The sequence below is a fragment of the Microtus pennsylvanicus genome, chromosome 14 (genome assembly GCF_037038515.1).
Source record: "Microtus pennsylvanicus isolate mMicPen1 chromosome 14, mMicPen1.hap1, whole genome shotgun sequence".
In the NCBI taxonomy this organism is placed as follows: Eukaryota; Metazoa; Chordata; class Mammalia; order Rodentia; family Cricetidae; genus Microtus; species Microtus pennsylvanicus.
The window spans coordinates 10,185,165-10,198,635 of record NC_134592.1 but is presented as its reverse complement, the minus strand read 5'-3'; the positions used below and the strand labels follow the sequence as shown (position 1 = coordinate 10,198,635).

Genomic DNA, 13,471 nt, shown 5'->3' with positions numbered 1-13,471 from the left:
CGGGATTCTTGCTACGAATTGACAGGGTATCACTGGTACCCGCTACTTACACGGGGCTGTTTTAGGCTGACAGCCATACAGACCTGGTTTACTGCTCAAGTTTACATTAAACAAAGTGAATTCTTATGACCAGAAGGGGGCCTCGGCGTGGAGCTGAATAGTAGAGGCAGTTGACCACGCTCTGTTGGCCGGCCAGCTCTCCATTTAAGGTGTGACTGTGTGCACAGGCAAGGTGGGTGGTGTGGTGTAAGCACACCTCAGGGAGGCTGGCACTCATTCCCGGGAATCAGAGCTCCTCAAGAGGGCTAACATGTCCCTCAGTCCCCTGTCGCTCCTGAATAGGAGCACTGTTGCTCCTGGGCCATCGTGAGTGGGTCCTTTTTTTTGTTCAGTCTAGTGACACCATCGACACATAAATGGTAGGAACAATCGTCCATGAGCTCTGGAGACTGTACTGTGTCTGTTTTGAGGAAGATTCCTTCGTGACCCTTGCACAACTCCTGAACACAAAGGAGCATCCTCCGCAGGTGTCTGGAGTACCCCCTGGCAGCATCCTCCTCTCCTGTGTGCCTCCTGCCATCTCTAGTTCTACCTCCCTGACATAGAGCCACCACAGGTTCCTCCTGTGTCCCCCCATGCACCCTGTTCTGGAAGCTGCAGGCACATGTTGAAATAGCTGTAGACTTACCCTTTGATTCACCACCTCTCAGCGGTCACTGTTCTTGCTGACTGATGCCCAGGGTCTTCATCACCAGTCTGACACACTTGGCATCTTCCTTCTGTTTTTTTTTTTTATTATCAGTTATAATTGTCTAGCCAATGTCTTCGGCTTCTTTTTTTTTTCCTTTCTTTCTTTTTTTTATTGAGAAAAGGAGAAAAAAAAAACAAGTTTCCACCTCCTCCCAAACTCCCATTTCCCTCCCCCTCCTCCCACCCTTCTCCCCCTCCACCTACCCTTCTCCCCCTCCCCCCACTCCTTTCCCCCTCCCTCTCCAGTCCAAAGAACAGTCAAGGTTTTCTGCCCTGTGGTAAGTCCTAGGTCCTCCCCCCTCCGTCCATATCTAGGAAGGTGAACATCCAAACTGGCTAGGCTCCCACAAAGCCAGCACATTGCGTAGGATCAAAACCCCGTGCCATTGTCCTTTGCATCTCATCAGCCCTCATTGCTCTCCATGTTCAGAGAGTCCAGTTTTATCCCATGCTTTTTCAGTCACAGTCCAGCTGGCCTTGGTGAGCTCCCAATAGATCAGCTCCACTGTCTCAGTGGGTGGGTGTACCCCTCGTGGTCCCGACTTCTTTGCTCATGTTCTCCCTCCTTCTGCTCCTCATTGGGACCTTGGGAGCTCAGTCCAGTGCTCCAGTGTGGGTCTCTGTCTCTATCTCCATCCATCACCAGATGAAGGTTCTATGATGATATGCAAGATATTCGTCAGTATTGCTCTAGGATAGGGTCATTTCAGATTCCCTATCCTCAGCTGCCCAAGGAACTAACTGGGGACCTCGGCTTGGGCACCTGGGAGCCCCTCTAGGGTCAGGTCTCTTGCCAACCCTAAAGTGGGTCCCTTAACTAAGAATTGTGGTTCCGTGCTCCCCTGTCCAACCTTCCTTTATCCCAATCCTCCTGTTTCCCCAAGGCCCCACCTCCTCAGGGGCCCAGTGACAGCCTCGTGCTGGGTAAACAGAGCCCAGACCACCCAAGTAAGCAGGTGACCCATCCAGTGAGTTCCAGTCTCAAATGGAAGTCTTAAGAACCTGAGGCGGGCTTGGAGTTAATTCAGTCGGTAGAGTGTTCATCCAGCACTCACAAAGCCCTGAGTTTGGTTCCCAGCATTGCATAAACCGTATGTGATGACCACATCTGTAATCCAAGCACTTGGGAGGTGGAATCAAGAGGATCAGTTTAAAGTCATACTTGGATGCATAGCAAGTTCAAGGCCAGCCTAGGCTATGTAAGACCCTCTCACCAATGCAGAGAAACCCCAAACCAAGGAATGAAAGTGTAGAGAAAGCTTGTTTTTTTACAATGCTCCCTCTAACGCTATAAGAAAAATGATTTACCGATGTGAAAATTTTGAAGTCACTAAGATATAAATGTTTAAAAACCTTTTTAAAAAGGTTTATTTTATGTATGAGTGTCTACATGATATGTGTGCATCGTTGTGTAGCAGTGCCTACAGCAGCCAGAAGAGGGCGTCAGATCCCCTGAAACTGGAGTTACAGGTGGTTGTGAACCACCACGTGGGTGCTGGGAACTGAACTCAGGTCCTCTGTAAGAGCAGCCGGTGCTCCTAACTGCTGAGCCACCTCTTCAGCTTCTTGTTACAGACTCCATTTTAATGACTTCCCTGGATAAATTGCGCTGGATGTACCGGATCTAAAATTACTTTAAAACAGATAACTTATGTCGGTTTATTGTGTGCCTCATTCCTAGTCCAACACAGTCTTCCTTGACAGAAGTGGGAGAAAACGCTCCTTCTTGAGCTGTGACATTCGGTGACGTGTTCAACTGTCGGCAACGGTCTGTGAGGGTCAGAGCAGGCTCTGTTGTCCCCCGTCTAATCTGCTTCCCCAGGTGTATTGGGGGAAGCCATCAGACTCAAGTGCCGCCTGCCAAGCCGTCTCCCCGGCCGTGCTCTTGAGAGTCTTCATCCACAGAAATGGAAGCAAGCAAACCTTCCCAGCGGAGCAGGATCCAAAAAGCCCAAGAGTTGTCTCACAGGGGAAACCTCAACAAGGGACAGAAGCAGAGACCCTCCTTACAAGATGGGACACTTGGTTTTTACTTGTGTTCAAAGGCAGATGTTGAGGTGCTTTTCTGGTAAAATACTCAATTGTGCCTTTTCCTGTAGAAATTTGGTAATATGACTGAAAGTCTGATTTGGGCATTTTTGTTCAAGTCTCACCTGTCCATCTGTCCGTCTGCCCATCCACCCACCTGCTGAGGGTACAGTGGTGTTGTTTTCAATCATGAATTTTTAGGCCATCATCAACAAGCCACTTCTGTCCTACTCTGAGTGTGGATATATACTGTACAAATTTGGACCAATGAGGAGGACGATTCTAAAAACCGAGGTGGGAGAGTGAGGAAGGTCTTGCGGAGCCCTGTGGAGTGGCCAGGAGTTGTGACTCTGTGACTCTGATGACCATGGTTGTTACATAAAGGCTTGTTTACCAGACAGATTTGACTGCTTGCTTACCAGACAGATTTGACCGCTCGATGCATTGTCCTTCAAAGAGTAGAAGCACATTTCCCAGATTGGTGCTAATTCGGGAGTGGTGCTGTGCACCTGAATCCCTGAGGGCTGTGTCTGAATCTCACGGAGCTGTCCTATGGATGCTGACATCCTCACCTTGGTCTGGGTGCTTCTCCATCAGCACAGCTAGGACTGTGTGGCCATGGTGTGGTGGGAGATCTTCGGGATGCAAGGATTCAGATAGACCTCTGTTGGTTTCAAGAGGCAGAGTGACTACAGGCTTAGCAGACCAATGAGCAGTGTGATCCTCCGTCCACAGACTGCCTGTCATCCAGCACTGCAGAGAAAGGCTAAGTAAGCAGAGGGGATTCCGCACTGTTGAGAACTTGCAGTAAACAGTCTGATGTTACTCAGGTTCCCGAGGTTCTCTGATACCATTGAGCGAGCAAACACACTGGCTTGCATGTAGAAAAATAGAATGTGCTTTAGACCTCAATTAAACGTGGCTAGCACATGAAGAGCGAGATGCCAGTAGTGGAACGAAGATTGGAAATTCTGTAAAGTAAACCGTCTCTTGTGATTCTGCCAACAAGCCTGTATCTCAGATCGGTAGATTGTATCACACTCAAACAGCGTTCTGGTGTGTGTACAGATTGTCGTGGGGCATATCTCACTCACCCGACACTTCTCTCTGGTCTAGATGACAGCGCATCCGCTGCCAGCAGCATGGAGGTATCAGACCGAATCGCCTCTCTGGAGCAACGAGTCCAGATGCAGGAGGATGACATCCAGTTGCTCAAGTCAGCGCTGGCTGACGTGGTTCGGAGGCTGAACATCACAGAGGAGCAACAAGCTGTGCTTAACAGAAAAGGACCTACCAAAGGTGGGCACAGTGCGGCATCCACAGCAGGGTGGGCGCATACAGCTTTCATAGTGAGGTGGACGTGGTGCGGCATCCACAGCAGGGTGGGCGTGGTGCAGCATCCACAGCAGGGTGGGCGTGGTGCAGCATCCACAGCAGGGTGGGCGTGGTGCTTCATTTACAGCAGGGTGGGCGTGGTACAGGATCCACAGCAGGGTGGGCGTGGTGCGGCATCCACAGCAGGGTGGGCGTGGTGCGGCATCCACAGCAGGGTGGGCGTGGTGCAGCATCCACAGCAGGGTGGGCGTGGTGCGGCATCCACAGCAGGGTGGGCGTGGTGCAGGATCCACAGCAGGGTGGGCACAGTGTGGCATCCACAGCGGGGTGAGCGTAGTGCAGGATCCACAGTGGAATGGGCGTGGTCTAGCATCCACAGCAGGGTAGGTGTGGTACAGGATCCACAGCAGGGTGGGTGTGAGTGGGCATGGCGCCACATCTACAGAGAGGTGGGCATGGTGCAACATCCACAGCGGAGTGGGCGTGTTATGGCATCCACAGCAGCATTAAAGATCCTCACTCGTGCACAGGTGCTTTTCTCCAAAACTGATCCCAAATCAAAATGTCCTTAGCCCTGCTCCACTGAACTAATCTCACAAAGTGTGACAGTGTTTGTCGGTATGTTGTTGGCGATTTGTCCAGCGTGATGCTGAGGTTCACATTTGTAGATGATCCTTAAATACTCTGTGAGTCAAGGACTGGACCATTCTGATGGTCTGAGAACAGTTAGGGTTGTCTGGATAGAGGAAGCTGACCGAGAGTGCTTCAGTCCCTGCTGGGGATTCCATCCAGAAACCTAGAGGGGTCTGTCTCATCTCCTCGTGCGTCCTCAGCTTACTCTGAAGTACAGTAAACCACTCATGTGTACATGGCGGCCCCTTGGCCAGTCTGGGTGGAGATGTGAGAGACCCCTTTAGAAAACTGAGTCCAGAAGGCATGTAGCTGGCCTGTCTGCTCAGCTTCTTTCAGGGTGTGCCTTTGGCAGCTTTTGAGACTCCTCTGCTACCTATGGAAACACAACCTGTAACAGAGGTCTGTATCAGTGGGCTTCTGCTCAATTCAAGCCATTCTTTTATGTCCCTCCCAGGATATGGCATACAAAAGCAGCGCTTATGTTAAATCGCACTTTGTAGTGACCGTGCCTCCAAATTTCAGAATCAAAAGATGTCATAAAACCCCTCAGCACATGTATGTGTGGATGGGTTTGTCTTTGGGCCACCAGCTCACAGAAAATGACACAGGGAGTTATTAATTATGAAAGCTGGGCCTTCACTTAGGCTTGTCCCACTGGCTCTTCCTCTTAAATTAACCCACTTCTGTTCACCTTTGTGTTTCATGGGATTCATGGCTTTTACCTCTCCTGCGTGTCTTGCTCCCTCTGCGTCTGGCTGATGACTCCACCTTTCTTCTTCCCCAAGACCTCTTTGTCCCCAGAAGTGCTGCCTAACCTCTTCCTGCCTAGCTAATGGCCATTCAGCCTTTTATTAAACCAAACACAGTGACACATCCTCCCAGAGTGTAAAGGAATACTCTGCCACAGGCATGTGTACCAGTGTCCTAATGTTTACATCTGACCACAGTGGCTCACCTTTCGCCAGAGTTGATTTTCTGTGTGGCTGCCCCTTGCAGGCTGTTGAGTTTCCTCTGGTAAAACACACTGAGGTTGTAGTGTGTTAACGTCCCTTTAAACGTGCCTCTCTTGGCTGGGTGTGGTGATCCTCATCTCTACTCTCAGCATCCAAGAAGCAGAGGCGGGGGGATCTCTGTAAATTCCAGGACAGGCAGGACTACATAAAGAGACAACTGTCTCAGAAAACAAAACAAAACGAAAACAAGCCAACAAACAAAAAAAGCCTTTCTTAAACCATGGAGGTAGCTCAGTCAATAAAGTGCTTGCCATACACACATGAAGACCAGAGGGTGGTCCCCACCGGATGAGGTGACCTGAGTTTATAGGGAAGCAGCAGGAGATGGGTCCCTGGGTCACTGGCTGGCCTAGCCTACTGGGCAAGCCTTGGAGCAGTGAGAGATCTTGTGTCAAAAAACAAGGTTTTCTCTCTGTCTGTCTCTCTGTCTCTCTCTGTCTCTCTGTCTCTCTCTGTCTCTCTGTCTCTCTCTGTCTCTGTCTCTCTCTCTCTCTCTGTCTGTCTCTCTCTCTCCTTGTTGACTTCAGGCTTGGATTGCCACTGGAGTTGGGCGCGCACTGTTTAACACTGGATCTTCTTGGTCTCTCTCAAGCCATGTCTTCTCCAGTCCTCGGCTGCATTCCCACCCCTTGGCAAGGGCCTGTTTTTTGTCTTTCGTGGTGCTGAAGGGCCAGATCCACCTCAGAGGCACGTGCTGCCCTCAGCTCTGTATTCTGAATAATCCTTTCCAATGAGCTTTGCTCCTAAGTTGCAAAGCGGTTGGGGTATTTCAGACCAGAAACTCGGTCATTTTAGCTATTCCATGGCCTACTCATCTGCCCACAAATAGACCAGATGGCGACTGTGTCCCAACAGCCTTAAATGAAGCTTTGGGTTTCTAACATTCCTGATTTTTGAAGAGCAGGGGAAATAATAGACAGGGTTTGCCTAGGGCTTTTATTTTACTTGATGATGAATGGTCTTTGATCATTTACAAAGCCTGCAAGAAATGACGTTTTCATGGTTTCTGACGCCCCAGTGTGCATGGCTTTCTCTAGTGGAAATGCATCGTCAGTTTGAAAGCTGGGAAGTCACAGTGAGAAGCAAGAGGAAGTCGGGAAATAGGGAGACATGTATGGTGAGGGGTGCAGTGGCCCCTACACTATGTCAGTTTGGGGGTGAAGCTACTAGGTGTCTGAAGCTCTGGGGGCTGAATCTCACAGAGCTGTGATGTGGGGTCCTGGACTATAGGAGAGGAGAGAAGGAGCACTAGCATCTCTGTCTCTGTCTCTATCTACACACACACACACACACACACACACACACACGTACACACGTTCCCCTCTCCCTGTCCTTGACTGTGCCTGTGGAGTGACCAGCTGCTTCAAGTTCCTGCCTCGATGCCCCTGCTACGGTTGAACGATAGCCCGGAACTGTGAGCTAAAATAATTCCCTTCTTTATAAATTGCTTTTTGTTGGGGTGCTTTATCACATCATTAGAAATGAAGCCAGGATGTCAGCCACCTCATCTCCTGTGTGCTGTGCCCTGCGCTAGGGACTTTCACTTCCTGTTCCTAACCCTGCAAGCTTTGAATCCGTGGATACGGAAGCCATCTGTATCAGGTTCCCTCCATGTGTGGGCCTGGTGGCAGGTGTAACCTCTCAGAAGCCAGCTGTTGATGGAGAAGGCTACTCAGTGGGCAGCCGGCAGCACACGGCAGCACGCGGCACTCAGCGGCAGCACGCGGCACTCAGCGTGATGACAGCTGGCTCTGATCTTCTGGGTCCTTCCTTCCCCGCCAGCCTCTGCTGGAGTTACCTCACAAGCTCCCTCTGCCTTCACCTCCCTTCTAGGATTGGGAGATGGGAAAGGAAAGTAAAAGATCAGAATATTCATGCCTTTGTCTGATTCCCCAAGGACCGCCAAGGGAGCCTAGCACTGTCCCTGTACCCTGGCGTGGCTGTGTCCTCAGGGGCCTCTGCTTTTTTTTCCCAGGCTCTGGTAACTGCTCCCTCCCTCAGCCCTTCAGGGAGGGCTCGAGTGGTGACAGTGTGTCTCTATTACCCCAAGGGGCACAGCATTAGCCTGAACTCGGGGCCTGGGTGTAGAGTCCATTCTGTTAAAGCATACTGATAGAACGTGGGTTTGTGTGTCTAGTCGACCCCTCCTCCATGACTCTAAGGAAGTGAGAAGCTCACCCGAAGCCATAATGTCAACCAAATACTGCCTTTTAAAAAAATCTGCTGGTGCCTTGTATTAGTCGGGGTTCTGTAATGGAATGGAACTGATGGAATGAATATATTTATGGGGAATTGATTAAAGTGGCCTACACACTGTGGTCCAGGTAGTCCAAAATGGCTGTTTACCAACGGAAAGTCTAAAGAATTCAGGAGTTGGTTGCTCCACAAGGCTGGATGGCTCAATATATTCTGGAATCCTAGAAGAAGTAGGCTCCAATGCCAGTGAAAGAGTGGACTTGCCAGTGAGAGCAAGCAGACAAAGAGAACAAGCTTTCTTCTTCAACGTCCTTATATAGGCTGCCAGCAGAAGGTGTGCCCTGAATTAGAGGTACGTGTTACCACCTCAAATCATCCAGATTAAAAGTGGGTGTTCCCTCAACCAGGTGTGGCGGCACATACCTCTAATCCCAGCACTCTGGAGGCAGAGGCCAGTGGATCTCTGGGTTCGAGTCCAATCTGTCCTACAGAGTGAATTCCAGGACAGCCAGGGATACACAGAAAAATCTTGTCTTGAAATAAAATCAAGGCAAGAACAACAAAATTAGAGGGTCTTTTCACTTCAAATGATTTAGTTTAAAAAAATTCCTCACAGGTGTACCCCACTGCTTGGGTTGTAGTTAATTCTAGATGTCAGGTTGACAGCCAAGAACAGCATCGCACACTTGACGGGAATCCCAGAGAAGGGTGTGACAGAACGGTTAAAGATAAGAGGACACTCACGGTTGACAGTGCCACAGCCAGCTGTTCTTGGTATGGTCCCCAGAGCTGTAGAACATTGTCTGAGATGAGGGGGCGGGGTGATAAATTCTCAGACCCCTCCCCTTCTTCCAGTTTTAGGACACTGGAACAGGACACCCTCCAGGTGCTCACACTTGAAGCAGCTTAGGTAACATTGTACCCACAATCAGGAAGCAGAGAGCGGTGGATACAGGCCACTACCGAGCCCAGTTTCTCTGGTGTTACACAGTTGGTGCCATCCACAGTGGTCAGGTCTTCCCCTTTAATGAACATAACCAAGATGACCCTCCCAGCATGCCCAGAACCAGTGAGTCTAGGTCCCGTCAGGTTCACAGTTGACACTAACAGTCACAACGCTCAGACTTCAGACCCGTGGGTGTGGCATTTAATTTCTTTTCATCACTGAGGCACAATCTGCTGTTGAACGGACCAGCTTGTTTATCTGTTTACCTATGAAAGGCCATCTTGGTTCCTTCTTGCTTTTGACAATTGTGATTAAGGCTGCTATAAACATTTACATGCAGGTCTGTGGAGACAGAAGTTTTCAGACAATTAGGTAAATACTTGGTATCAGAATAATTACTAGATCATATGGTAAGGTTATATTTAGCTTTATAAGAAACTGCCAAACTGTATTCCAAAGTAGCTGTGCCATTTTTCACTTCCCTCATCAATGAATGTGGGTTCTGTGGCTCCTGGCCTAGCCAGCAACTGTTGTTTTGTTTTGGTTTTGGGAATTCAGCCACTCCCATAGATGTATACCGCTATTTCATTATTGTTTTAATTTGTATTCCCGAACGCGTTCCCTAATGTTAACTGTCTTTGCATATGTTCATTTGGCACCTGAAGGCAGTTAGTGTAGTGTCTTTTCTGATCTTTTGTCTATTTTTTTAAAATTGGGCCTTTTTGGTTTTTTTTTAATGTTGAATTTTCAGAGTTCTTATTATACTCTGTACAAGTCCTTTATCAGACATGCAATTTAAAAATATTTTCTTCCAACCTTTCATTTGTGTTTCTATCCTCTTTAAATTTCTTTGGCAAACTTGTAAAGTTCTTAATGAGGTCCACTTTGTCAATTTCCCCATGGGTCAGGCTTTTGATACTTGTATTGTTTAGTTTAATTATTTTTTAAAACTTTTTGTGTAAGTTTTTGTCTTTGTGTGTGTATAAGTACCACATGTATGCCTGGTGTCCAAGGAGATCAGAGGAAGGTATAAATCCCCTGGAGCTGGAGTTATGGATGGTTGTGCGCTACCATGTGTATGTGGGGAACAACAAGTGTTCTTATTTTCTGAGCCACCTCCCCAGCCCCTGGGATGGTTAGTTTTAACTGTCAGCTTAGCATAACTTAGAATTACCTGAGAAGAGTGTCTCAGTTGAGGCCTTGCCTAGGTCAGTTTGGCCTATGGCCATGTCTTAATTTTTAATTATTGAAGGAAGACCTAGTTCATGTGGGAATCACCATCTTCTGGGCAGGGGATCCTGAACAGTATGAGAGGGTAAAGCGGAGAGAGGGTGCAGACACCAGTGTGGATCTATTCTTCCCTCACTGCCCTTCACTGTGGATGTGCCGTGACTAGCTCCTCGAGTCCTGCCGTGACTTTCTCTGAGTGATGGACTGTAGCCCGGAACTGCGAACCAAATAAACCCTTTCCTCCTCTCTGTTGCCTTTGTCAGAGTTTTTGTGTTGTTGTTTTGTTTTTGTTTTTCGAGACAGGGTTTCTCTGTAGCTTTGGAGCCTGTCCTGAAACTAGCTCTTGTAGACCAGGTTGGCCTCGAACTCAGAGATCCGCCTGCCTCTGCCTCCCAAGTGCTGGGATTAAAGGTGTGCGCCACCACCGCCTGGCAACAGTATTGTTTCTTAAACAGCAGCTGCAACATCACTAGGTTAGGGATATAGCTTGGTTGTTGAGTTCTTATGTAGTGTACAGGAATCCCTGGGTTTGATCCCCATCTCAGCTGGACACAGTGGTGCACATCTGTAATCTAAGTGCTTGGGAGGCAGGGAGACTAGGAAGTGGAGGGGAGCAGGACAAGGAGAAAAAAAGGTTAGGAAGAGGAGGAGAAGGAACAGAAGGAGGAGCAGCAGGAGGAGGAGCAGAAGGAGGAGGAGTGGGAGGAGCAGCAGGCAGAAGAGCAGCAGGAGGAGATCACTTAGTCCTTCAAACCTTGCTTCTATAGATATTTGGTTTTGTGCTTCCGGTTGCTTGTGAGTTTGTCTGTGTAGGGTGAGAGGATGCTGTTTGGGATCACTGTTAAATCGCCATTGCTGAAAATGTCCACTGACTTGCCTTGGTACTCGTGCCACTGCTGTTAGCTTTTAGAATTGGAGTCATCTTCTGTGCAGCTTGGGCTCCACGCAGCTCGGGTTCTGTACAGCTCAGGTTCTGTGCAATTGCAGTTCTTTGCATCTCAAGTCTATGTAGCTCAGGTTCTGTGTAGCTCTGGTTCTGTGCAGCTCTGATTCTGTACAACTCTGGTTCTGTACAACTCTGGTTCTGTACAGCTCAGGTTCTGTGCAGCTCTGGTTCTGTACAGATCAGGTTCCATGCAGCTCAGGTTCTGTGCAACTTGTATTCTGTACAGCTCAGGTTCTATGCAGTTGTAGTTCTTTACATCTCAGGTCTGCGTAGCTCAGGTTCTGTGCAGCTCTGGTTCTGTGCAGTTCTGATTCTGTATAGCTCGGGTTCTGTGCAGCTCTGATTCTGTATAGCTCGGGTTCTGTGCAGCTCTGATTCTGTATAGCTCGGGTTCTGTGCAGCTCTGATTCTGTATAGCTCAGGTTCTGTGCAGCGTAGGTTCTGTACAGCTCTGATTCTGTCTGTATGGCTCGGGTTCTGTGCAGCTCTGATTCTGTGCAGCTCTGGTTCTGTGCAGCTCTGATTCTGTATAGCTCGGGTTCTGTGCAGCGTAGGTTCTGTACAGCTCTGATTCTGTATAGCTCGGGTTCTGTACAGCTCTGATTCTGTCTGTATAGCTCGGGTTCTGTGCAGCTCTGATTCTGTATAGCTCGGGTTCTGTGCAGCGTAGGTTCTGTACAGCTCTGATTCTGTCTGTATAGCTCGGGTTCTGTGTAGCTCGGGTTCTGTGCTGCTTGGGTTCTGTGCAAGTCTGGTTTTGTACAGCTTGGGTTCTGTGCAACTATGATTCTTTGCATCTCGGGTTCTGTGGTGCTGTTTGGATTCTGTGAAGTGTTACTGCTGCTGTGGGGAAAGTTCTGACTTTATTCTATGTTTCTCTTGCAGCAAGACCACTGGGGCAGACCCTGCCATTAAGAACCACCGTCAACAATGGCACCGTGTTACCAAAGAAACCCAGTGCTTCTCTCCCATCCCCCTCGGGGTCCAGGAAAGAAATGGTTGTGCCGGTAACCAAAAGGTAAGCTACATGAAGGACCCCCTTGGCTTCTCAAAGCAGTTCCTTGGGGTTTAGAAGGAGCACCTCTTTGTCATAAGATGCTTGTGGTCTCATCTGAGTTGAGGCTGTGATGTAGTAACTCGGTGTTCCTCTGCTTTAGAGTTAAGGTATTGCCTGTGAAATCTCAGCCGAAACAGTAGCAAGATGTTTGTATTTTTACTTATGTTTTTTTTTATAAAAATAACTGGACAACTGGAGCTCCAACCCACATCCTTACATGCAACATAGCAAAAATTCAGATTACCATAGCAACTTTTAACTTTTATTGGTAAGATTTGGGTAAACTCAAATCTTTAAATTATACCTAATGCTAAGATTCTGGAAGTCCGTGTTACCTTCAGATAGATCAGAGTTCACTTTCAACTTTGGTGACTTTCTGACTGTTACATTTCAATGCTGCATCTTATAATCAGCATTAATTCTTAGACTGCAGAAAATTAAATGTGGGACTGGAGAGATAGATAGCTCAGAGGAGCATTCCAGAGGTCCTGAGTTTGATTTCTAACAGCCGCATGGTGGCTCACAACCATCTACAGTGGGATCTGATGCCCTCTTCTGATATAAAGGTATACATGCAGATGGAGCACTCATACATAAATAAATAAATCTTTAAAACAAAGAAAATTAAACACTCATTCATTTTATAGTATAGCTAGCTTGGAAGAATTCCTGTGAAACTCTCCCTCACAGGCTTGTCATAAGGATGTATTAGAGGGCTTGGGAAATGATGCCCAGGCTAAAACATTTTCCATGCAGACAGCAAGAATGAGGACCAGAGTTCAGATCCCCAGAACCCACCAGTGAGCTCTGGGTCCAACTGAGAGACCCTGCCTCAATAAATAAAGTGGAGAGCAATCAAGGGAGACTCCTGACTTCAACCTCATGGCTTCACAGGAATGTGCACACACATATAAGCACATATGTACCTACATACACACAGAGTACAGCAGAACCTATGGAGTTCGCTGAAATGCTAGTGTCCTCAGGGACACTGAGAATCTGGGTATGGATACTGAGGAGCTTAGAGGACTCCGGTGGGCGACATCTGCTGCCTCTGTGACTTAGAATGGAATCTGGCCACCAGCCTCACTTGCCATTTCCTCTAGTTTGCTCTTGAGGTCCCGCCCAAGAAGATGGCCATGAACTGCAGCCATACCATCTGGGCCCAGGGCATTCATTCCTTCATGAGATGATGCTTCGTCTCAGCAGAGGCTGGGTGCCTTTGTTCCACTCACCACACTCAAGAAGCTTGCCATTATATGGTGGGTGCCCCTGTGGACCTGTGTCTACTTTATTCTGACCACAGTAACTGCTCCGTGGGACACTGCTTACTGTCC

General features: G+C 48.4%; 1 protein-coding gene across 4 annotated transcripts in view; it reads left to right on the top strand.

Annotated features, from left to right (window-relative positions):
- Positions 1-13,471, top strand: part of Eml1 (EMAP like 1) — a 159,805-nt gene that overhangs the window by 84,851 nt on the left and 61,483 nt on the right. For all 4 annotated transcript variants that reach the window (XM_075948091.1, XM_075948090.1, XM_075948089.1 and 1 more), the window contains exons 2-3: positions 3,895-4,077; positions 11,963-12,095. In XM_075948091.1, coding sequence (XP_075804206.1) covers positions 3,895-4,077; positions 11,963-12,095 — 316 coding nt within the window. The remainder of the gene's footprint in view (positions 1-3,894; positions 4,078-11,962; positions 12,096-13,471) is intronic.